Source organism: Psittacula echo (genome assembly GCF_963264785.1).
Source record: "Psittacula echo genome assembly, chromosome: 2".
Classification (NCBI taxonomy): Eukaryota; Metazoa; Chordata; class Aves; order Psittaciformes; family Psittacidae; genus Psittacula; species Psittacula echo.
The window spans coordinates 6,269,144-6,293,247 of record NC_137737.1 but is presented as its reverse complement, the minus strand read 5'-3'; the positions used below and the strand labels follow the sequence as shown (position 1 = coordinate 6,293,247).

Sequence of the window (24,104 nt, the reverse complement as noted above, 5' to 3'; positions counted from 1 at the left end):
AGTGAAAGCAAAGCAACACACACAAATTGAAGAGCAAATAACTGCCTAGCAAGGAGCTTAAAGAACATACTTGTTGCAAGATTTATTCAACTATCTGAGGAACTGGTAATCTTAACCTACAGGAAGTGTTGTTTGAAATAATCACTCTGATTTCACTGTGACAGTGTAGAAGAGGAAAGAAAAAAGGGAGGGAAGCGGAAAGAAGACTAACTGAGCAGCAGAAAGGAAAGAGAAATATGTTTACTTTACTTCTGGTTCTGAGTTTATCCTCATGGCTATGCTATGGTCTGGAAAAATTCCAAGTTCTGAGAAGTGGAAACAGAACAGGTGGGTCAAAAAATTAGGAATGCTTCATAACTCCTTCTACTTTAAACTCATCCTTGAACTCCAAAAGAGAAAAATATCAGAGAGAAAAAAGAACTGAATTATGATTTTATTAAATAGAATGTAAACAGTCATTTGAAAACAAAGGGCCATGCAAATTGTTGTGTAGTCACACAACATTCCACTTGGATTTGAAGTTCACCAGCAGCAGTTCCACCCCTTTTGAAAGTACAGCCTGACGTCTGGGCTGTTCAGCCTGAGCAGCTGCTGGAGCTACAAAGCCTGTTTTCATCCTCTGCCAGGATGGGAGTGATATGGCTTCCCAACCCATCCAGGATCCTGTGTTTTTCCTTTCATATTACCCTCCTTCTGCTTCAACAGACTACTGCAGAAAGAGAACTGAAGTTTGTGGTTGCAGTAAGTAGTTTTGTTTCCTATTTTGTTGCATGGAATACAGGGAATTTGATAATGGCTGTCGAATCAAACAAGGTGTGTAGGTGCTGTGCCTCTTTTTTAGACTTAGGAATAACTACTGCTGCCCTTCTGCTTGCTGAGTTTAAAGGTAAAAATGCCTCTGGCTATGAGAATTTTCATCTCCTAATGCCTAGTTATTCCTTCAAGATAACTGAACAACTTAGCTTTGTCGTAGACACATAGTACAAGGCAGTTAAGAGATCTGAGGTCAAAGTTTACCTGTTCGTGCTTAATTTAACTGACACTCTGGTGCATAGTCTGAGAGCTGGCGATTATGGCCTACCTGTTCTGTGCTTGAAAGCTAAAGCTTATGATGTTTCAGAAGTTACCACAAAACCAAACATATTTTCCATTTCAGAATAACTGAACTGGCACAGCAGTATACTGAGAAACAGAAAGGGTTATTTTTATGTAGAGATTTGAGATACACGTTGCTTTAACTGCAATTAATGAGGCTGAAAATGGACTTTAATTGCGGAATTTCGCTGGGCCATTTCTTATTTTAAAGTAACTAGACACTAACTCTGTGTCACTTTCCCAGAACCTCAGGTGAAAGAGAGATTAATTCAATGAATTAGTTTAGATCATGAAGACTGCATCATAGAATCATAGAATAGTTAGGGCTGGAAAGGACCTTAAGATCATCCAGTTCCAACCCCCTTTTCATTCCAATTTCTTTATTAAATAAGAGGTATTCTGATAAAAATATCTAAAGGGATCTTCTCAATACAAAGTTGTGGAGATTGGAATTCATATTTATAAATAGGAATTTTAAGGTCGTCTTCCTCCTTTCTCTATTTGAGACATTATGTGCACATATAGAAAACAGACAGAAGTACTGTGTCCAAAACATATCACCTAGCTCTACATAAAATATTTCACATCTAGTTGTCTGCTGGCTGCATTGTAGATGTGCCACTTGGAGAGAGGCCAGAGAGCACAGGAAAAACCAGTTCCTACTCCTGCTCAGGCTTATGGCTCCAATAGACACTACACACAGCAGGGACTCAACACTAATTCCAGTAATGTTCTGTGTATAGCAATATACTGAACTGTTGTTTCAGTGATGAGGGAGAATAGGACACGCAGATGAAATGAGGCAGTCAGCAAGCCTTGCAGAATTAGCTCTATGAAGGGAAGGAGACTTTTATTGAATTGTAGCTGTTCTTGTGTTCTAACAAGCACTGGGTTTGCAGAAAGAGTTACAGGAAATGCTCACCATTATGGAGATAGAGGCTTCTTATCCAAAATCAGCTGCTTACCACAACTACACAGCCACCTACCAAACAAACAAACAAAAAGACATGACATCATTTATTTATAGGGTAGCTTATCACAATTAATATTAAAATAAGAGGAAAATTCCATTTAAACTGTCTTCCTTTTATCCCTGATACTTTCCTCAGACTGACTGATCTCCCTAAAACATTACAACAGGTTTATTCTTATGATCAACATACATCTCTTTTAACAAAGCATGGTTTCTGTGTGTTCAATTGAACTTTGCCTTCTGTACTCACTGACTGGATTTTCATGGGAACAGAACTGCTAGCATAAATAAATCGGATAGGAATTGGCCCCAGAGCATTTCACTGGTATAATGGGATATAATGACTGTGTTGCTACAGTCAAGGTAAGTTTGAAAGGCATTTTCCTGAGATAATTCAATAGCCATTTTCCAGCTGTACTCTGCAACTTGCTATATTTTCATCTGAGAGTATTACTGCGCTGTGAAAGTGTGTCATAATAGCTTTCTAACACTTTCTTAGCAGAACTGCACAATATAAAATCCATCTGCAGGGGAGTAAAACTCAGACAAATGTTCCCTTTTGCTCACTTCTAGAACTGTGCTATGTTCCCTCTCCTCACAATTACCATCTTTGTGCTGATTCTCTGCGTTGTGATTATTGGCCACAAGTCCATTGGTCTGAAAACCTCTAATTCCAGACAATTTTTCAAGATGCTCTCTCAATCTTCTTCCTCACATGTGCGCATTAATCTTCACTATAATTCTTGCACACTGAATTTAAATAGGCATAAGAGAAGAAAACAGGTAATACATAGGAGCATCGAGTACCCAAGTAGAAATGAAATACTGATTTATTGCCTTGGTATAAAGAAGTTTTGACCTCTCACTTCTGCCTCTGCACAGGCATGCATTTCACTTGTTATATATACAAAGAGGTGTGGTTTCTGAGGTGCTGCGATTTCATCATGTCTTTCTTCTTGTAACTCAGGATAGGAAGTGTTGTCTGAGCTTGTTATCAGTCTGTCTAATCAAGCCAAGCCATTTGAAAACTTGACTAGACTTGCTCAGTATTTTTATGGTTTCCCTGCACTGGCAGTATGACTGGTTCTATTTCTCTCTTGTTTCTTCACTCCTATTGCTGGCTTCAAAACAAGTCACCTTTTTCTTCTAAGTCGACTCTGTCAAGGAAAACATCTAAGTTTTCTAAGTAAGACCATTCACAGTAATCCATGGCATTTTTGAATGATGTTACATATACTACACATGCCTTATTCTCAGTTCACTCTCTCCCCATACCAGTTTTCTTCCAACATCATTTTTCACCTGATAACAATAGAAGCAAATGCTGGCCAAAACCTGAGTCCTGTGGCCACTCTGATCTGAAGAGACCACCCTCACCAAGTTACAAAGAGCGAATGGGAGAATCCAGACATCAAATCAGGTTCAAGCCGTATTAGACCTGAAGGAGAGGGTATTTGGTAACTATCCATCTATTCCTTTGGAGAACTGACTGAGGTGAAGCACTGCAGATAGACAGAAGTGCTGAAATGAACATGCCAAACAGGTCTGCTTTGTTCTCTTTGTGTACATCCTCCTTGCCCTCCTCCGTTCCTTCTTGATTTCTATATCTTTTCACCTTTTATGAGGCCTCCTTGTTCCTTTTTGCTCATCCTGCCACGTTCTATGCCTTCTAAAAGGTCAGGAAGGCAATGTGTAGCCCAGACGCAATAAATGCTGCAGCACATATGCTTTTAAATTGATTTGAAGCTTTGTAGGGATATATTTTCTTTCCCTAACAGTATCAAGCATTCTAATGAAAAATACAAACTTCCAAATACACAAGCTCTTCTTAAAGACTTAATACTTTCTAACAAAAAAGTCTACTAAAAAGTAGCAATGACTGAACCAGTTAAGCCTTTTAGGTTAAATAGTTGTTCATAAAGGTCACTGTTTCATTTCCAACTACAGCTGAAGCAAGGTCATTTTCAGAAGTAGCAAGCAAGAAGGAGGTCTGAGCACAAACATCAGTCGGCAGAAAAGCTTAGTTCTTCAATTCCTAAAACCAGGGTTCTGCTCTTAGGTGTCGTCATTTCTTTCTTCCCAGTTCCAACTTAGTGTTAATATCATATTTATATGTCACTGTGCAATGAAGATGCAGAAATAGAAACAAGGAACTAAACTCTTTTCTATTTTGTGTGGACTTGGAGAAGCTGTGCTGCTTTTTAGAATGAGCACCCTCCACTGCTTCCATTTCTTAAGGTTACAAAGAGAGAAAATATTTTCCTTTACATCTCCTGCTCCCACATAGATTTGAATATCTTCTGATCTTTACCTCTTTGCCCTCTAACCTCTGTTCTGGCTTACTGAAAGATTTTAGGGTTTCAGTGATGCGACTGTGAAATACACACTAAGGGTTATGTTGCACATTAAGTGTAAAGTATTGTAAACCAGTACTTAAAATCTAGCACATTTTCAGTAGTTTTTTCACTGAATTTATTGGCCAAGTGTTGATCCATTGCTATATATCTCCTAAAAAGAAATAATAATAGCCATTTCATCATGTCAGTCAGTTTGAGCAAGTGTCAGTTACTCATAAAAATGCTTTTCTGTGAAGTTGGATAATTTAACAAGTATGCACATACATTGCAATTGGGAATGTAACCTTCATTCTTTAGAGAGGCATCAGCTTGTCCAGAAAAGCTAACGAATCCTACCTGACTATGTCAGCATGTCAAAACACTAAGGAAATAGCAGTGACATGAAAGTCCTCCTCTCTCATTTTTTCCGCATGCAACTGAATCAGGCAGCAGACAATGTAGCTCTTTACTTATTCTCCTGTTCAATAGAGGTTCACTAAGAAATTGCTATCGTAAACCAAATGAGACTACAGATTACTAAGAAAAGAACATGCACAGAATTAAAAATCACATAGAAAAGCAAAGATAAAACCTATAGTAAAGCTTTTATGGACTTTTTTGCTTTTTACGAGTTCTCATAAAAGAAAAGGTGTTTTGTTTTCTTGAAAGTGCAAATTCATGTTGATCAACATGTTATTGATCAGGGTGAAAAAACCTCCTTGATTTGCTGAAAAATATTCATTTCGGGTTGGCCACATCTGTAAAATTCAGCTAGCACAGCAAAGAAATAATAATAAGCAGTTTTCTACATGGTTCTAATGGTAACATCTACTCTAGCAAACCTTGCTGTCTAGTATAGAAAGTGAACAGAGGGAGAAATCCAATTGCATTTGCCTTTAAAGGATAGTATTTTCTATCTCTGAAGCACCTACTCTAATGCAGGTTTGTTCACATTAGTGCAGGAGGCTGATGGAAAGGATGTGTGTTGTAATTACAACACTAAGCCACACTGCTTGTGTTTACTGTAGAAAATATAAACATAAAACACCAACCAACCAAACTATTGTGTACAAACCTCTGGTGTTAGGGCAAGAATGATGTGGCTTCATGAGGCAATGGAGAGTATTCATTAAATCAGGCTACATCCCAGTGAGGTATTACTGAATAAATGTAATTTTACGAACAAATACACCATGCTTCTACATTATGGTTTTATTCTGTGAAGCCAAGAATGAGGTTGGTTATGTGAACATTGATAGAAGCAAAGGTAACTTCCTCAACAGTCTCGGTCAGCACCCAGGAAGACTGCATGGAGCCCTGTGAATCTATATTCCAGCATTTCGTTTCACATGAAACTTTTGTGACTTTGTTTTTCTAATCCCACACCTAATGTGCTTAGGGAAGGTAATTCAGAATTTGTCAGAACTATTTAATCTGGGAGTTTTACTTTCTTTGGCTGCTGGAATAAAAATACAGAAGACTCATATAAGGTTTCTGATGTAAAAATCATAGGACTGTACATATCACACTAATATTCACCATGCTGGAGTGTCCAGGGTAGGAAAGTAACCATACCCTTTGCTCTCACTGAGTCTAACAGACAAAAAGTCCTACAGACCTTCAAAAATATTTTCATACATGTATGTAAAACAATTCACAGAATCGCAGAATGATTTGGGTTGGAAAAGACCTTAAGATCATCCTGGTCCAAACCCCTACCATGGGCAGGGACACCTCACACCAGACCAGGTTGCTCCAAGCCCCATCCAACCCGGCCTTGAACACTGCCAGGGATGGGGCAGCCACAGCTTCTCTGGGCACCCTGTGCCAGCGCCTCAGCACCCTCACAGGGCAGAACTTCTGCCTTAGATCTAACCTGAACTTGCCCTGTTTCAGTTTGAACCCATCACCCCTTGTCCTATTGCTACAGTCCCTGATGAACAGTCCCTCTCTGGCATCCAATTAATAAATATTAAGTAAGATAACAGTGTAATGTTTATACTTTTATACTTTAGGATGATTAAGAAATCACACATAAGATCCATGTGTATATGGAATTACTTTTAAAGATACTGCTACGAAATAAGTAGTTACCAAAAGTTTCAAGTGTCTATGCCAAAGTAATTAATGATATAAGCACATCAATAACTGGTTTAGCATTCAGAGGTGCTAAGTGTCCAAAATTCAGCCAGTTTTCTTGTCTGGCTGCCTAGCTATGGATATTATCTCAGCATTAACATCTTGGCTGATTAATTTTATGTTCTAGGAGGAAGAATCATCAAGCTCATGTCCATTCCTATATAATTATACCTATTCTTGTGTGTACAGAATGTACTGCAATCTTACTGACTAGATTTCTGCAGACTCTCCAGAATGCTCATCTGAAAAATGGTCCTGGAAGGATAACGTCTGCTTGACTTCTAGCTGGGTACGGAAGGAATGTTACCAGGAATTAACTCCATTTTTATTGGTCATATTGTTAGGTTTTCCGACACGGTGATCGAACACCAGTTGTAAATTTTCCAACTGATCTACACAAGGAAAGTGAATGGCCCCAGGGATTTGGACAACTTACCAAGGTATGTTGACTTATTTAGAAGAACTTATATATACTACTAAAATAGGAAGTGGGCAGATTTTTTATGCATGTCTCAGAAACATCAGCAAATGCAAAGAACTGACAGTTGGTATTAGCCATACCAGGTAATTCATAAAGATTTTTGCAACATTACTCATCCAACTTCTGTTAAATTGAAATCTTGTTCATCATGGCTTTATAACCCTTCCTAAAACCCACAGCTCTCTGATAGTGTGTCTGCATTCACTTAAATGGCAAGTTTAAACATTATCAATACTCAGCATTGATGAAGTTCTAATGACCGTTAAGCACTGGGCCCTGTGACAGGGCAAAGGGATGAAACCTGCCCATCAGGCCTAGTGTCATCTCATCATCTGACTGGCAACCATCTACTCACAAAACAAGGGAACCTTACAGGAGAAGGCTGCTTCAGGGGACAACGTGTCTTCTAATGAGGCTGCTTTCAGACCAGAGTTGCACCAGGATGCAGTGAACCTGCTTCTTGCCCTAGCATTTCAACATCAAGCCTTAGCTCTTTAACTGTATTTGACATATGAAAGTCTAGAGAAAGGAGAGGCCAATGTATTTCCTAATAATAATTCAGCATGATGCAGAAGCATGAATCAGAGACAGTTCAGCATTTAGTGTTTGAAGTGAGGTTTGAAGGATCTGTAGAATTCAGACACTCAGACAACACGTTACTATCCCCAGGGACATGGTTGTGTTGCAAGAAGAAAAAAAGTTCTTGCTTTGGCACAGATTCTTTTTGAGAGCTTTTTGCTACTTTATTATCTTTTTAGCAATAGCAAGCAAGAATGTCCTTCTCCAACAGCTAGACGTTAAAAAGCTCAGCTCACAGCTTTGGTAATGAAGAAGAGGAAAGACGGTGTGCAATCTAAGACAACTGCAGGTGTACCAAGGCAAATATGGAAGAATGTTACTTGAAATGCAAGCCACAGATTATCAGGCTGATTAAATAGCAGAGCAGTAACAATAATAACTACTGCATTATTTATCATCCTTTCTCAGCTCTCACTGACATACATTTTAAAGAATAATGTTGGTCATTAATGACTCCGGGAGTGTCTACAGAGCTATTGCACTGTGGCAAATGCATGTGTATAGAATCAGGAGCATCGCTTTTCCTGTAGCAGATGCTAGAGCCTGAGTACTTCAGGACGTATCATTTTCTCATAGCTATAAATGAGTATTTCTGTTAAAAATTCTAGATCTCCTACAACATACAGAGGTGTGTTGCGTTTGGCTGGGGTAGGCTTCATTTTCTGCACAGTAGCTGGTATGGAGTAATGTTTTGGATTTGTGCTGGAAACAGTGTTAATAGTTCAGGGATATTTTAGCTACTGCTGAGCAGCGCTTGTAGCGGTCAAGGCCTTTTCTGCTCCTTACACCACCCCACCAGTCAGCAGTTAGCAGGCTGAGAGTTCAGAAGGAGCTGGGAGGGAACACAGTGGGGACAACTGACCTCAACTGGCCAAAGGGATATTACATGCTATATGGCATCATGTTCAGCATATAAAGCTGGGCGAAGCAGGAAGGGGGGAATGTTTGGAGTGATGGCATTTGTCTTCCCAAGTAACCATCAGGTGTGATGGAGTCGTGCTGCCCTGGAGATGGCTGAACACTTGCCTGCCCATGGGAAGCAGTGAATGAAGTCCTTGTATTGCTTTGGTTGTATGCATATCTTTTGCTTTACCTATTAAACTGTCTTTATCTTAAGCCATGAATTTTGTCACTTTTAACCTTCTGATTCTCTCCCCAGTCCTACTAGGGGTGAGTGAGTGAATGGCTGTGTGGTGCTTAGCTGTTGGCTGGGCTTAAACCACAACACTACAGCATGCAAATGGCTAATGTTCGCTTAGAAACTGATTGCTGCAGACAAGAAAGAAAACAGAAAATAAACTTCTACATTAAGATTCTCCAGTCACCTTAATCTAATAATCATCTGTATGCTTGCCTCACAGACTGGAATGCAGCAGCTATTTGAACTTGGACAATACATGAGGGAAAGATATTCCAGCTTTCTGAACAGCACATACAACCGGCAAGAGGTATATAGCAGACTCTCTGGAGGACATTGCTCTGGCATAGCAGAACTATGGACTTGTGCTAGATAAAACCACATCTTCATATTCATTTCATTAATGGAAAAATTAAGGTAACAGAAGAACATTTTTGAAAGTCAGGCTTTTATGTCAAGGTAAAACATAGGCTAAAGTCTAACTTTCAGCTCTTACATTCAGCTTGGGTCTTCAGCTGCCCCATTCTCCAGGACTGAACAGCTCCAAACCACTGAATGAACTGGGAATTTATACATAATGATCCAGTATTGTTCTACCCCATTGAAACATGAATGCATTGATGTCACATACTTCATCCTGTAGAAGAGGGGTCTAACAGTTGTTTGGATGTGCTTCTTATATAGTACAGATCATTGTGGGGAAGATAACACTGCCATTTTGGTCTATACATAAAGGATGCATTGATGGAAAAAAACATAAAAACCATAGCTTTGCCACGCTTCCAAGAGAGATTTACAGTTTTAAGTGCCTTTATTCCTCAGGTATAGCAGATGGATCACAGAATCATTTGGGTGGGAAAAGACCTTTAAGATAATTGAGCCCCAACTGTAAATCTAACACTGCCAAATCCACCACTAAACCATGTCCCTAAGCGCCCCATGCACACACATCAATGTTCCTCTGAATCTCAGATGAAAAGCTTCCTTCTTTTAAATCATGCTTTCTTCTTATCCTCAGTTCAGTCTGAGAGTTAGGTTCCAAACTGAGAGATGCTTTGGCAATTCCATTTAGGTAAATGCAGTACGGCCCTAGAAAGCTGAGTTACGGTTTCACTGTTTTGACTTTATGCAGAAACATAAAACTGAAACCAAGAAGCCAGGATTGATGAGTTGGGTCAAATTTCCTTATTATTTTTATTGCTTCCATTTTATTTGTAACTTTCTGCCATTCTATCTTCAGTTTTACATCCAAAGTACAGATTATGACCGTACCATTATGAGTGCCCAGTCATACCTTTCTGGCCTCTTTCCACCAACTAGCAGCCAAATTTGGAACCCTGAGCTTCTCTGGCAACCCATTCCAGTTCATGTTATTCAAAAATCAACAGATCGGGTGAGTACTGGCCAAAAACTTCCTGTAACACCTTAAACTTTCCCAGAAGTAAAAAAAGAGGGGAAAAGGTTGGGGGGGGGGGAACCTAAAAAGTATGTTCTATTCTTTTCGAGTTCAGTCAAACAGAAAACATCAACTGCAGCTACTGGCTGACAAGCATATCATAGGTGAGCTGTAATAGCAACATGAAAGTCCTCCTTCTGTAGTTGCAGAATACCTGAATTGTTGACCACACATTACCGTTTTCAAGGTACAGCTCTAACATTTCTCCTGGGAAGGACATTTCTGGGCAGTATTAAAAGAAAGTTGCCCTTAACCTTTAGAGAGGACAAGTGCTTTTCTAAGCAGCAATCAGGTAGACAGACCTCCCCTACTTCAGAAGTTTGCTCCCTAGTCTATTCAAGCAATGGAATTTTCACCAGCCAGTGTAATGACCTTTCAATTATTACTTTCCTCTTCGGGTAGCACTTAGGCACCCTAATTACAGACAAGGGCCCTTTTATGCTCAGCACTACACAAACATTTAATGAAACCCTGGCACTTGCCTTGCGGTTCACAAGAAGCGCAGATCTACCTGAATAAGTTCTTGTAGAAGTATTACTGTATCGAGCCCTCTCTGGCTGACTCAGGTTTAGGTTTGAATTTCAGTGGCTCCTGTGACAAGGACTGTGTAAGGAACAGTGTGTTGAACAAGGACAAAAAGTTACTGAGTCTAATGACATAAAGGCTAATTTCCTTCTGCCTTTGAGTACAGAAATTGACATTAAGGAAATGTTTACAAAAACCCTACAAAGTAACTGCCTGTCCAGTCACCAACATCACAGGATGGACTCTGTCATTAGGGGTTGGCTGTACCTGCCTCCCATTGGCATTTCTCCATTCTTGGAGGCCATACTTGAAAGCAGGTACAGAGAAAAAGGGCTTCCACAAACTGGATTAGGGACAATGTGATTCAGCTTCAAACGTAACTCTGTCCCTCAACAGAAAAGAATGCTGTCACTGTTATTTAAATGTGGGACACTAGAGGAAGTTATTTCACCAGAAGACCAAAAAAGCATCAAAGTGGTCAGAGCTTTGGCCAAATAAAACCTCAAAGCCCTTAGGAGAATCATAGTGCTGCACAATGACCTGTTTGAAGAAGGCAAGCTCCTTTGTAGGAATCGCTAGTACCTCATCACTGCTGCTTCAGGACTGGGTGTTGATGTGTCACTGAAACACACCCCTGCAGCAACTTCAAATTCCTGTTAAATATGCAAACCACCTGAAAAAATAAACTGTTCCCTTGTTAAGCCAAGCACATGTTTGAGGGTATTTTCAAGCCCTAAGCAACACAAAGTGGGAAGCTGAGGCCAGGTACAGTCTTGTAAAAATACCCTAATCATAGTTTATTTTTTCAGCCACTGAGATCTATCAAGACCTGACAGGCATCACTACTGAGTATTGCATCATGAAGCCAAAGGGAGTGGCTTCATTAATAACACCTAGGGGGTGATAATTAAGCCATACAGGGAGAGAAACATTTATTATTGTGTAATTAAACAACATTGCCAAGTTTCATATTGCAGCTTTGAGACTTCACCTTCCAGTGTGCTGCTGTTACAGGAAAAATCACAGTATCACAGTATCACAGTATGTTAGAGATTGGAAGGAACCTCAAAAGATCATCTAGTCCAATCCCCCTGCCAGAGCAGGAACACCTAGATAAGGTTACATAGGAATGTGTCCAGGCGGGTTTTGAATGTCTCCAGAGAAGGAGACTCCACAACCCCCCTGGGCAGCCTGTTCCAGTGTTCTGTCACCCTCACTGAGAAGAAGTTTCTTCTCAAGTTTAAGTGGAACCTCTTGTGTTCCAGTTTATACCCATTACCCCTTGTCTTATCATTGTTTGCCACTGAGAAGAGCCTGGCTCCATCCTCATGACACTCCCCCTTTATATATTTATATACACTAATAAGGTCCCCCCGCAGTCTCCTCTTCTCCAAACTATAGAGACCCAGCTCCCTCAGCCTTTCCTCATAAGGGAGATGCTCCACTCCCTTAATCATCTTTGTCGCCCTGCGCTGGACTCTCTCTAGCAGGTCCCTGTCCTTCTTGAACTGAGGGGCCCAGAACTGGACACAATATTCCAGATGTGGTCTCACCAGGGCAGAGTAGAGGGGGAGGAGGACCTCTCTCGACCTACTGACCACCCCCCTTCTAATACACCCCAGGATGCCATTGGCCTTCTTGGCCACAAGGGCACAGTGTTGGCTCATGGTCATCCTGCCATCCACTAGGACCCCCAGGTCCCTCTCCCCTACACTGCTCTCTAACAGGTCATTCCCCAACCTATACTGGAACCTGGGGTTGTTCCTGCCCAGATGCAGGACTCTGCACTTTCCCTTGTTATATTTCATCAAGTTTCTCCCTGCCCAACTCTCCAGCCTGTCCAGGTCCCACTGGATGGCAGCACAGCCTTCTGGCGTGTCAGCCACTCCTCCCAGCTTAGTGTCATCAGCAAACTTGCTGACAGTACACTCAATTCCCTCATCTAAATCATTGATGAATATATTAAATAATACTGGTCCCAATACTGACCCTTGAGGCACTCCACTAGATACAGGCCTCCAACTGGACTCCGCCCCATAGACTACAACTCTCTGGCTTCTGTCCTTCAGCCAGTTTGCAGTCCATCTCACTACCTGATCATCCAGGCCACACTTCCTCAATTTAGCTATGAGGATGCTGTGGGAGACTGTGTCAAATGCTTTGTTGAAGTCAAGGTAGACCACATCCACCGCTCTGCCATCATCCATCCACAATGTTATTTCCTCATAAAAGGCTAGGAGGTTGGTCAAGCACGACTTCCCCTTGGTAAAGCCATGTTGACTGCCTCTCATAACCCTCTTATCCTTGACATGCCTTAAGATGGCATCAAGGATAAGGTGTTCCATCACTTTTCCAGGGATGGAGGTGAGGCTGACCGGTCTATAGTTACCCGGGTCCTCCTTCTTGCCCTTTTTGAAGACTGGAGTGACATTTGCTTTCCTCCAGTCCTCAGGCACCTCTCCCGTTTCCCAAGACTTGGTAAAGATGATGGAGAGTGGTCTAGCAATGACTTCCGCCAGTTCCCTCAGCACCCGCAGGTGCATCCCATCTGGACCCATGGATTTATGGATGTCCAGATTGCTCAACTGGTCCCTAACCCATTCCTCATGGACTAAGGCAAACTGCTCCAGTGACCTGACTTCATCTGAGGTCTCAGGAGTACAGGGCTCTTCAGGACTGCCTCCGGCAGAGTAGACTGAGACAAAGAAGGCATTCAATAACTCTGCCATCTCAGTATCTTCTGTCACCAGGGCACCCACCCCATTCACCAGTGGGCCAACCTTGCCTCTGGTGTTAGTTTTATCAGCTATGTATTTGAAAAAGCTCTTTCTGTTGTCCTTGACCCCTCTGGCCAGATTTAATTCTAAGGAGGCCTTAGCCATCCTAGCTGCCTTCCTACATCCTCTAGCAGCAGCCTTATATTCCTCCCGAGTGGCCAGCCCCTCCTTCCATGACCTATAAACTCTGCTCTTCCACTTGAGCATACCCAGCAGTTCCTTATTCAGCCACGCAGGTCTCCTGGCCCTCTTCCTTGACTTCCTACGTGTCGGGATGCTCAGCTCTTGAGCTTGGAATAAGCAATCCTTGAATGCCAACCAACTATCTTGGGCCCCTTTACCTTCAAGCAGCCTTGCCCATGGGATTTCCCCTAGCAATTGCTTGAAAAGGCCAAAGTTTGCCCTGCTAAAGTCCAGGGTTGCAATTCTACTTGCTATTATACTGGTCCTACCACACAAGATCCTGAATTCCACCATCTCGTGGTCGCTGCAACCAAGGCAGCCCTCAACCTTTACTGCTTCGACCAGACCCTCCTTGTTAGTGAGGATGAGATCCAGCAGCGCTCCTCTCCTGGTTGGCTGATCCACCATTTGGATGAGGAAGTTATCATCCATACACTGGAGGAACCTCCTGGACTGTGGCTGGGTTGCTGAGTAGTCCTTCCAGCAAACATCAGGGAAGTTAAAATCCCCCACGACGACCACGTCCTGTGACTGTGAGGCCGCTCTCAGCTGCTTGTAGAAGGCCTCGTCAACTTCCTCACCCTGATCCGGTGGCCTGTAACAGACACCCACAACAGTATCACCCCTGCCAGCCTGCCCCTTAATTCTCACCCACAGACTCTCAACTCGCTCGTCCCCCGTCCCTGGACAGAGCTCAAAGAGTACCCTTGGAGCTCTTTCCAAGTGCAAGTGTGCCAGCGTCAGCTGGTGGCTGCTGCAAGCTTCACATTGGTAAATCAAAGAGAAAAGAGACGTGCTCCAAGTGTAGCCTGCAAATGTCTGCCCTGAGACAGAGCAGACATTCTTGCACATACAGAAGCCATAGATATTGAGGTTAATTTCTCCACTGTATATTAAGTCATGATTTATATGGTTATAGGATACTAGTGCTGGGTCAAAAATGCTCGAATAATGTGACCCAAAGTCCTGAAGTAGCACAAGCTTATTTGCTAATTGTAACTTCACTGACACTTCATGCTGGATCAGGTATCATCTGTGCTGCAAATGGCTAAGGTATATTTACCAAAGCACAGAGTTTCATGGACACATGTATGTACACATGGTTCAGCTCAAATATGAACTATAAGGTAACCTCCTAATGCATACCCTTGGAGTTATTAAAAGTGAACCATAACCCTAAACAAGAGCAGAGCCATTAGGCGCACAGCTTTTTGATATTTCAGCCACATGATTTACTTGTCACTCTTGTTTTAAGTTCTGTTCATTAAGTGGTACTTAAAATGCTTACCATAATGTGCTGCTTACCTCCAAAGAGATGAGAGTGGGATGTATAGACGCAGAAGCAATTAAGATTCCATACCAGGTGGAGTCAAGCTGCATCAGGAGGGATTCAGAAATTAAGAGGGAAATTGTAGCATTTTAAATTCCTAATCATGGATCCTGATTCATTTCCCAAAGCAATCCTTTGACAGACATGCATAACTGCTTTTTGGCAAAATCAGTTAAACTGATGGAAATCGAGCTGTCATAGACACAAGTAGCCACGGAAAAGTCAACCTACCACAGCCCATTGCTTATGTTAAATGAATTCATGACCAAGGCACCCAAATAGATCATTACGGAGTAGCTGTAGCACAGCCATGAATCTATCTAACATACTACATCAGCTATCTCAGCAACAGAGAAACCAGCAGTGTGTTGATTCATTCTAGAACTATTCTAAGCTTACTTCTCTTGTTTCAGAGGCTGAATTTTCCTCTGCGTGACTGTCCTCGTTTTGATGAACTTCAGAATGAAACACAAACATCAAGTGAATTTCAAAGTAGAATACAACCATACATGGTAAGACAAAAGAAAAAAGGAAACAAAATCTAAGAAGGAAAGTAATTCAGAGGTAGAAGTTACAGAATTGCATTGTTTCCTTTTGCTAAAATGCAAAAATAAAGTCTTGAGGACTCTCTTAAAATCAGGAATTTAGACCAATACAGTCAAAAAGTGTGTTGAATATTCTCAGGCATTTCTCCTATTTTTCTATATTAGTCTTTGATATGACTTTAACATTAATTTGCTGAGACCACTTAGAGCTGCAGGTAATGAAAGTGCCATGATGGGAGGGGAGAAGACAATTCTGGATGCAGTGATTTCTAGTTTTTTAATGGGCAGCACAAAACCAAGTCTAAGAACTCTGGTAAATCTGAACCTTGGGAAGGTTTACGCCTTCTTGCTCTTAACTACAACAGAGAATAAAGCTTGCCCAAGCTGGTGAACACTCTGGCTTATGCAGACTTCTCTGAGGTGCATTTTGGATTCACCACAAGACATGCCACAGTCAAGAGATTCAGAACTTCCCATCCCAGTGGTGCAGCAGGATGTAGGCACATGGATGGTGTACCTGCCTCAAGAAACCATGTTCTTGACGATAACAACTGCTCTGGATAGTGGCTGCTGCTCTCCTGTTTGCCTACCATGCACTTTGTAAGAGCACAAATCTAACAGGGATCTTGTACTCCTCAAACCCTGACAGCACGTGTACACAGGGAAATGAATTATGAATTCAAAGTCATCCTGTCTTTCAGCTATTAGTAGGAAACAGGTAATATGAGAATAAAGCACACTAGGGAATCCCTTTTTTCTTCTATGCAGCATGCAGAAAGAATCCCTATGGGAACTATTGTGGAACTACTACTCAGACATTCAGATCCCCTTCAACGGCAGAAGGAAAACCTAGCTTTCTTTTCAATTTCGCTTTACCTCACCCTGAATATTTTCCTCAGCTCTCTTTAATTTTGCATTTTCTCCTGATCTTTGTTCTCATTTTCCTCTTCCCTCAGTGCTTTCCCTTCCTTATATCTGAAGGCTTGAGGTGACTGAGGTAGCCTCTTGGAGCAGTCAGAAGAGGGAGAGAAGAGTGCAGCAGAGGAAGCACCAAATTTATCCAGAGCAGGGCTGAAAAAAAGTGTGTCTGAAATAGAGATCAGTACCTTGAAATGGTTACAAAATCAAATCTGCAATGAAAACCTTCTGCTACAAGGGTTTCACTGGTGTAAAATTAAACGCTACTGTGTTTCTGGGTTGCTAATGTATTTGTATGCATCTATGTTCCATATGTATTGAGTACTTGTGGTATACTTTTCACTTTTTTTCCCACCAGGATTTTTTACAAACAATGGCAATTAACACAGGACTTGAACTAAATCACCTTAAAATACTGGATAATTTCCAGCTCTGGAATGCATACGACACCCTCCACTGCGAGGTAATAATAAGGCGATAGAGAAGGAATCGGGAAGGAATATGACTCCCGAGTGGTGCTTCTGTTAAACCATGGCAATGTGGTTTCATAGGAAGGAGTTGCCTTTTCATCTGGATTTGCTCCTTTTTATTATTACTTATTTACTTCTTTTTAATTTGAATCTAAGTTCTGATTCAGAGCACTGGTAAAGGATATCCCAAACCCATGGTTTACAGCTCAGGAAACTGTTGTTTCCATTTCATGTTTTATCCTGAAGCACTGATACTGAAATCCATTCCCTTTATTCCCTCCTCTTCCTTCCCAATAAACTGCTATAGAATTGAGTGTGCTGCCTGCAACATATTTATGATTTTTAACAGGAAAAGGAAATTATTTGCTTTCACCTATCAACAGGTAAACATCAAAATACTTAGATATTGAAAATAAGAGGTAAGATTGTAAGTTATCAGTTAGAAAATTAGAAGATACTGATTCCTACCAGTGAGTAAAATCAGACTGGCCCCAAGCATGGCAAGGTGTCATTTGGCCCCAGTCATTATGAGCAGCACATAAAGGCTCTTGAACATGTCCTCTAGACACTGAGGCACTTAAACACTGTAAGACACTGTCACTCTTACATGACTGGAGAGTGACACTTGTCAATAAATGGCCACTGATAAAACTGGCCTCTGGGCAACTGTATGGAAAAGGCAGGAAAAGTTGGATCCAGGTTATACCATGAAGACGAAGAGGAAAAGAAAAGGATAAGGCACACTAGCAAAACCAAACTCATACACCTCTATAGCAAGAACACATTACACCTACCAAGGATCCCCTTCACAGGTGTTTTCCCTTTTCCCATTCACCCACTTCAGGCTGATCCCACAAAGTGTATTTCAGGGCATGCTGATGAATGATACCACACTTGGCAAAGAACTGCAGGACAGCCTCAGAGAGTCTAAATGTAGTAGTGTGAGCATGGGCAATAGGACAATAGAAGGAAAAACCCTATGATTTTGTTTTCCTTTCTCAACAGGGTATTCACAATTTCACTCTCCCTGTATGGGCTACCAAAGATGTAATCAACAAGATGGAAAAACTGGCAGAATTGTCCTTATTATCACTATTTGGGATTTATAAGACGGAAGAGAAATCACGACTGCAAGGAGGTAAATATAAAATGCATAGCTCTCAGACAGGAGGAGACAACGCTTACGGTAACATGCAACATCCTGTCACCTTCCTCATGCAAAATTATTGATTCAGAACCTTGGCTTGTAATTCTGGACACTGGATGCCATATTCAGCACCAAAATATGTGCTGAACGCTGGCATTTGCATGCAGGATATATTGAAAAGAGGTGTAAACATTAATGTCTTTAATTATCCTATCTTTTTCAAGGATTTTAAGAGTACTGAAATCCAAGGGGAAAAAAGTAAGCCCTCATGGGTATAATCATTACTTGTCTGATATTAGGTTAGATTAAGTTTAAGTTCTGTTTCTCCAATGTTTATTCTAATCACTTCCTGATCTTTGTTTCTTCCTTTGATGAACTGGTTATAAATTGTGCAAAAAACTTGACAATACATTGATGGCTCTGTGAGAGACAGATATAAAGCTGCTCCAAACCAGTCTGATCAGAATATTCAAGTTATGTCTAAACTGCAAGAACTGGGACTACCGCTTATCTCCAAAATTGGGGCATATAGGCTATGCCCGTTCTGATACAACTTCAGGACACAACATGGGAATTTCTCATATGATTCCCAGGTGTCCAGGAGCAGCAAACCCAAACAAATGAGCTTGAATATCTGCAGGATGGACCATTTAGAGGTAGGTAGAGGCTAGCACAGTTTTCATTATTGCAACACTCCAAACAGACAGAAAATGATGGAGAGGAGGTTTCAGCCTAACAAAACTAGAAGTGTCATTAGCCCCAGTTCTCAGCATAGTTCTAGATAGTTTCCTCTGCAATACCTTCTCTCTAGTTATGAACTTGTAGTAAGCTAGAAAAAGAGTATAAGGTCTGAGTAGATGTCTTTGGTTTGATATTCAAAACCTTTTGCCTTTTTGGTTTCTATGCAAATGTTATATCTTCACTGTCCTCTTCCTTGTTCCCATCTTTTTAAGGTGTCCTTGTGAATATTATTTTAAATAGTATTAAGCAAGCTGCCAATTCTTCAAAACAAAGAAAAATGGAGGTCTACTCTGCAGTGAGTATTTTCATCTTTCATAAATCTTGCTATGATTTTACCAGTAAAAGACCCTTGAAGAGAATAATCTGAGTCTCCCTGTAAGTTAAAGGAATAATATAATAGAATTCAATTCAGGAACAAGTGGAACACCAGTCAGTACAAGAACACAGCAGGAGCATGAATCTCATCTCAGTTACAGTCAAACTGTACTTACTAAAAAAAAAACTGTGGGGTTGATCATCCATTTCTGCACTTGAAAAGGGTGATGCATCAGGAAAGATGAGTTGCATCTTTCCTGAAGTGCTCCTAACCCAGAGATGCTGGCAGACAGCAGAACTTCAGCTGCACCTCCAAACCTTCTCTTTGCTTAGGAAGGTCTGACACAGCTGTGGGTTCTTCTTTGATTCTTTTAGAGGATGAAGACAGCCATTTGGGTCAGACTAAGATCCACTTTGCTCATTCATTATCTTGTCTCTAACCATGGCCAAGAGCAGGAAAGAACGTGAGAATAATGCCAGCACAGTGACGCTTCCCCTGATACAATCTTCCTGCAATCTGTGGCTAAGGGACTTCCTGAGATAGAATCTGTGTCTGTGTGTTTAATAGCTCTTGACAGATTTTCTTCCATCAATTTATCTGATCCCTTTTTGAATGCATCTATACTTATGGCCTCTGCAACATTCTGTGGCAATGACTTGTGTGTTAAAAGAAGTATTTCATTTTTTATTTTTGAAACTTAATACTGATTTACCTCCTTCCCAGCATTTCTGTTGTGAGAAACAGGGAATAATCATTCTTTAGCCCCTTTTTCTGGGTCACTCCTGAATTTCCTATTTTCTGTCACACCTCTTCCATCTTTCCTCTTCCAAGACACAGTCCTACCCTACTTAATCTTTCCTCATATAGAAACTGCTCATTACCTTAAATCTTTCTTGGTGCTTTTTCAGCATGTTTTCCAGCCCTACTATATTCTTTCTGATAAGGAAGAAGTGCATCCAGAATTTTCACTGCTGCTTTAATGCCCTGAGGCCAAGTATACACTTATTTTTCAAACTAGAAAGTTCCAGATGCTGAATAATAATTAAAACATGGTTATTAGACTATAATATAAATAAGCCTTGCAGATATATATATATAAAGATGCTTGCAAAATTTAGGCATCAGGCTGTTTGGACTTCCTTCAGCTCCTCCTCCTGGCATACCCTGCAAGAGGAGGGATAATAGGGAAAGGAAGAGACTGCAGCTGGGTTGGTAACTGATTCCATCAAAATAGAAGCCAAACTGAGATTTTATTGTGTAATTCCAAACAGAAGGAACAACAATTTTTAAAGTTCTGCAGTGTGTGTGGAGGACAATCTTTGTATGCAACTATTTTTCTGGTGTTCTATCTAAAAACAAGTACTTGTATCTTCACTTGAAATGCTACTTTTTGCTGCCTTAACCTAACACTCCTGAAAGAAGGAGTAGCAATATGCACTGAAAAACTAGATTTATTACTCAAACCACATCTGGCTTTCCTCCAGTATCTCTGTTGCCAAAATGTTGCCAGATGGTGTAAGACACATTGTGCAGTAACTTTTTGAGAATGCTCCTGCTGTCTGTAGTAACCTGTTAATGTGGTTTTCCCAATGGTGAATATACTGATCTATCTTGATTTCTACTCCCTCTCTACTCTTGTCTCATTACTCTGGATAAATGGACTTTCAAGGATGGGATTTTTTTCTTTCCAATAGCATGACACCACAGTTGGGGCCCTCCAGATTGCTCTCAATATTTTCAATGGAAAACTGCCACCATATGCTGCTTGCCAGTTCTTTGAACTCTACCAAGAAAGTAGTGGGCAAGTATCTTCTTATGTATGCAAGAACAAGGAGTGTTTGGAATCGGTTTCCCCTTTCCCTCAAATCATTTTCCTCTCAAATATTGTTTTAAACTGATAATTCATTGAGCAGTCAATAGACATAAAGTTAGACTAAAAATAGGAGAAATTACATTTGCTGGATGCATCTGTGTGCTTTGAAAAACAGGAAGAAGAAGAAAACAGGCCTTACTAGCAGGAAGTAAATGGTAAAATACATTTTCCCAATACTCCAAATGATAGCAAAACCATTTCCAAGACATGCCATAAATCCCAAGGTATACCAGTTGGCTTAGCAGACCCTGGTGCTGTTGCCACTCAAGGAACCTTCAGAAGGACCTTTTGAGCTGGCTGGTGATCTGTACATACTGTAACCAGCACTGGCAAAGTGGGCTTTGCAGATGTCTTTCACAAAGCTTCCATTCTTTATGAACAGGTTCTAGAGTAGGATGTTTCCAACATTCTGTCTCTAAACAGGATAGCTTCTATTTAAGAACCTTTTTAAAAACATCTTTTCAATGTTGTTCATCAGGCGGTACAGTATTGAAATGCATTATCGGAACGACTCCTCAAAGGCTCCTTACCTACTGACCCTGCCAGGATGCACCTCTTCTTGTCCACTTGAGAAGTTTGCTGAACTAGTTTCTCCTGTGATTACAGAAAATTGGTCAAAAGAATGTGGGAAGAAAGACAAAATGAAAGGTAGGGTAACAGCTCTGTATTTCCTACACAAGACACTGAGGCAGAAATAGGATCACTGGCTCCAAACTTCGTACCTTTCATACAGGAGAGAGATCTCCCTTTAACTAGGAGACTATGGACAGGGAAAGCCAAGAGAAATCAAATTTCTCTGAAAATGTGAAGAGCAGATCTGCCCACCAGTGTGAAGAAAGTGTTCTTAATAGCATATTCACATAAGGAGCCACCAAAAGGCCATGGCCAAAATTAAAGCTCCATTTGCTGGAAATGTCCAAGGGAAGTATGAGTGCAGGTGCTACGCAAGGAGTCCTGTGCATGTTGGACACATCAGACCCTCTGTAGATGCAAAGCAAAAATGGCTTGCACATGCTCAGTAAGATTGCTGCATCTGTATTGTTGGCACATGTACGATGTTTCGAGGACACCTTAACCTCCACTGTACAGAGTGCAGCCAATCCATGCATATAGAGCAGCTATTTGCCTCAGACTACCCACAGCTGATAACCTCTTCCTGCCTGAGTATTATTTCCAGGAGGGAAGTGAAGGGCAAGGCAATACATGCTACTTTCCAATCAATAGTCCTGGTATTTTCCCCTTCCTGCATTTATTCAGTGTTTTGCTGACCCCTGATGAAATGCTTTGTTTTCATTAACTACACATGCTTTCTTCTTGCCCTGTGAAAACAGAGGAGAAAGATTAATGCATAGGAGAAAGAAAAAGCATAGATATGTGTTTCCAGGTACATGTTTTTATACTTGTGTTGTGTAAGTCAGTAAATACAGGCCACATGATCTTGCCAGAAACATGACCAAAATGCAACTCTATTTCCATTGTACATTTGTACATTGTACATTTGACTGTTATCTCTATCTAAAATAATATACATGTATGTCTTTATCAATTCACTTTTCCTTTACTCTGTTTCCTTCACAGATATTTTTATTGGCTTTGACGTTGCTGTTGGCTTGCTGTTCATCTTTGACCTTGTGCTGCTCTACCTCCTTTATCATTATGGACGCTGCAGGCGCAGAAACAACTACCAAGACATTTAAAGGGGAGGTAAAGAAATGAAAGAGAGAGCAGCAATCCTTTAAGTTCCTTATATCCCTCAGTTTGCTGTGGCCAAATTAATCTCCAAAGCATATTCCAAAAGTTTGAAGAGCCGAGGTATCTGTGGCCTAACTCCTAAAAGACTAAATATCTGCAGTGAGAAATACTGTAGAAATAAGTTATTGCTAAGAATTTACTTTTGTAGGAAGATGGAATTACTCCAATTTAGAGCTTAGGTTTTCTACTACTATTAAATCAGTTGAAGTTAAGTAGTGGGGTGAAGGGATGCTATTGCCTATGCTTTTTCTTTTTCTTCTCATATTGCCTATTACTATTTGTCCCTCTGCTGCTCAACGAGTCTCTTGAAAATCACAGTCTGTAATATTTTCCTTACATCTTATATATGGCTATTTTCTTGACGCACAGGGGAATGTTTTCAGTAAGCAGAAGCTGCAATTACTGTGTGAAAAGATTCAAGACAGTACTTGAGCAGACTGTTTCTGCATTTATTCATGCAAATCTATGCTGAGTTTTGACCTTGGCCTTCAGCTAATAAAGGTCTGCAGCCTGCTTTTCAACAGTTCTGGTTTAGTGCCTTGGCAGCGTTAAGAGTTGGACACAGTGATCTTAAAGGTCTTTTCCAAACTAATTGATTCTATAATTTATTTCTTTGAGACACTTTTATACTAATTCCTCAAGCTATCACTCTGTTTATCACCTTTCATTTTAATTTAGAGTAACACCTTTAACACCTTGTTCTGTGCAAAATCCCTTATGTTAGCAAGACCTGCACTGAAAGTAAGAAAACAATGATTCTGCTTTTTGTATGCTCATCTCTTCCGTGCAATGTATTTTGTTTAGATTGTAAGCTCCTAAGGGCAGGAAATGTGTTCCCATAATTGCTCTCTAGTACCATAAACTAGTATCATAAGCACTAATATTGCTGTATAAAATACTGCTTATCATCACATGTTTCAAGGACTGAACCAAGATGTTTTTATCCTGTGGTCCTGCAGAGGATACTGTGAACCACATTGCCATGGAGAAGCCTTTTTATAAATCAAGGCAACTATACAGACAGGTGACAACAGCAGGTTCAGCCCAACAGATATAATGAGCAATGGTCAGGCTAATGAGTCCTGTTTTGGTGCCGAAGTTTAGATGCTTAGCTCAGGGATAGAAGCACCCCATCAATGTGAACAGGCAGCTGACTTTGACGCACATCTGTAGCTTGCAAGGTGGAGCTTGGGTCAGCCACCACAGATCTAGAGATCAGACCTCAATATTACAGCCATGGACACAGTTAAAACGTGCTGGAGTTAGGTATATTGATATTAAATAACATAAATCAGAGTAGCAAAGGCTTGTGTGAATACAGCACTTTGTA

The 24,104-nt window shown here is 40.8% G+C and overlaps 1 protein-coding gene across 1 annotated transcript; it reads left to right on the top strand.

Annotated features, from left to right (window-relative positions):
• Nucleotides 1–627: 627 nt before the first annotated feature.
• On the top strand, nt 628–22,719 carry ACP3 (acid phosphatase 3; the record flags this gene model as incomplete). Its single annotated transcript, XM_080610780.1, has 11 exons — nt 628–741; nt 6,888–6,983; nt 8,965–9,051; nt 9,982–10,134; nt 15,426–15,524; nt 16,834–16,938; nt 17,951–18,083; nt 19,046–19,128; nt 20,844–20,950; nt 21,501–21,670; nt 22,601–22,719. 11 exons carry the CDS (start codon nt 628–630, stop codon nt 22,717–22,719), a joined length of 1,266 nt encoding a protein of 421 aa, XP_080466906.1.
• Between the last annotated feature and the right edge of the window lie 1,385 nt (nt 22,720–24,104).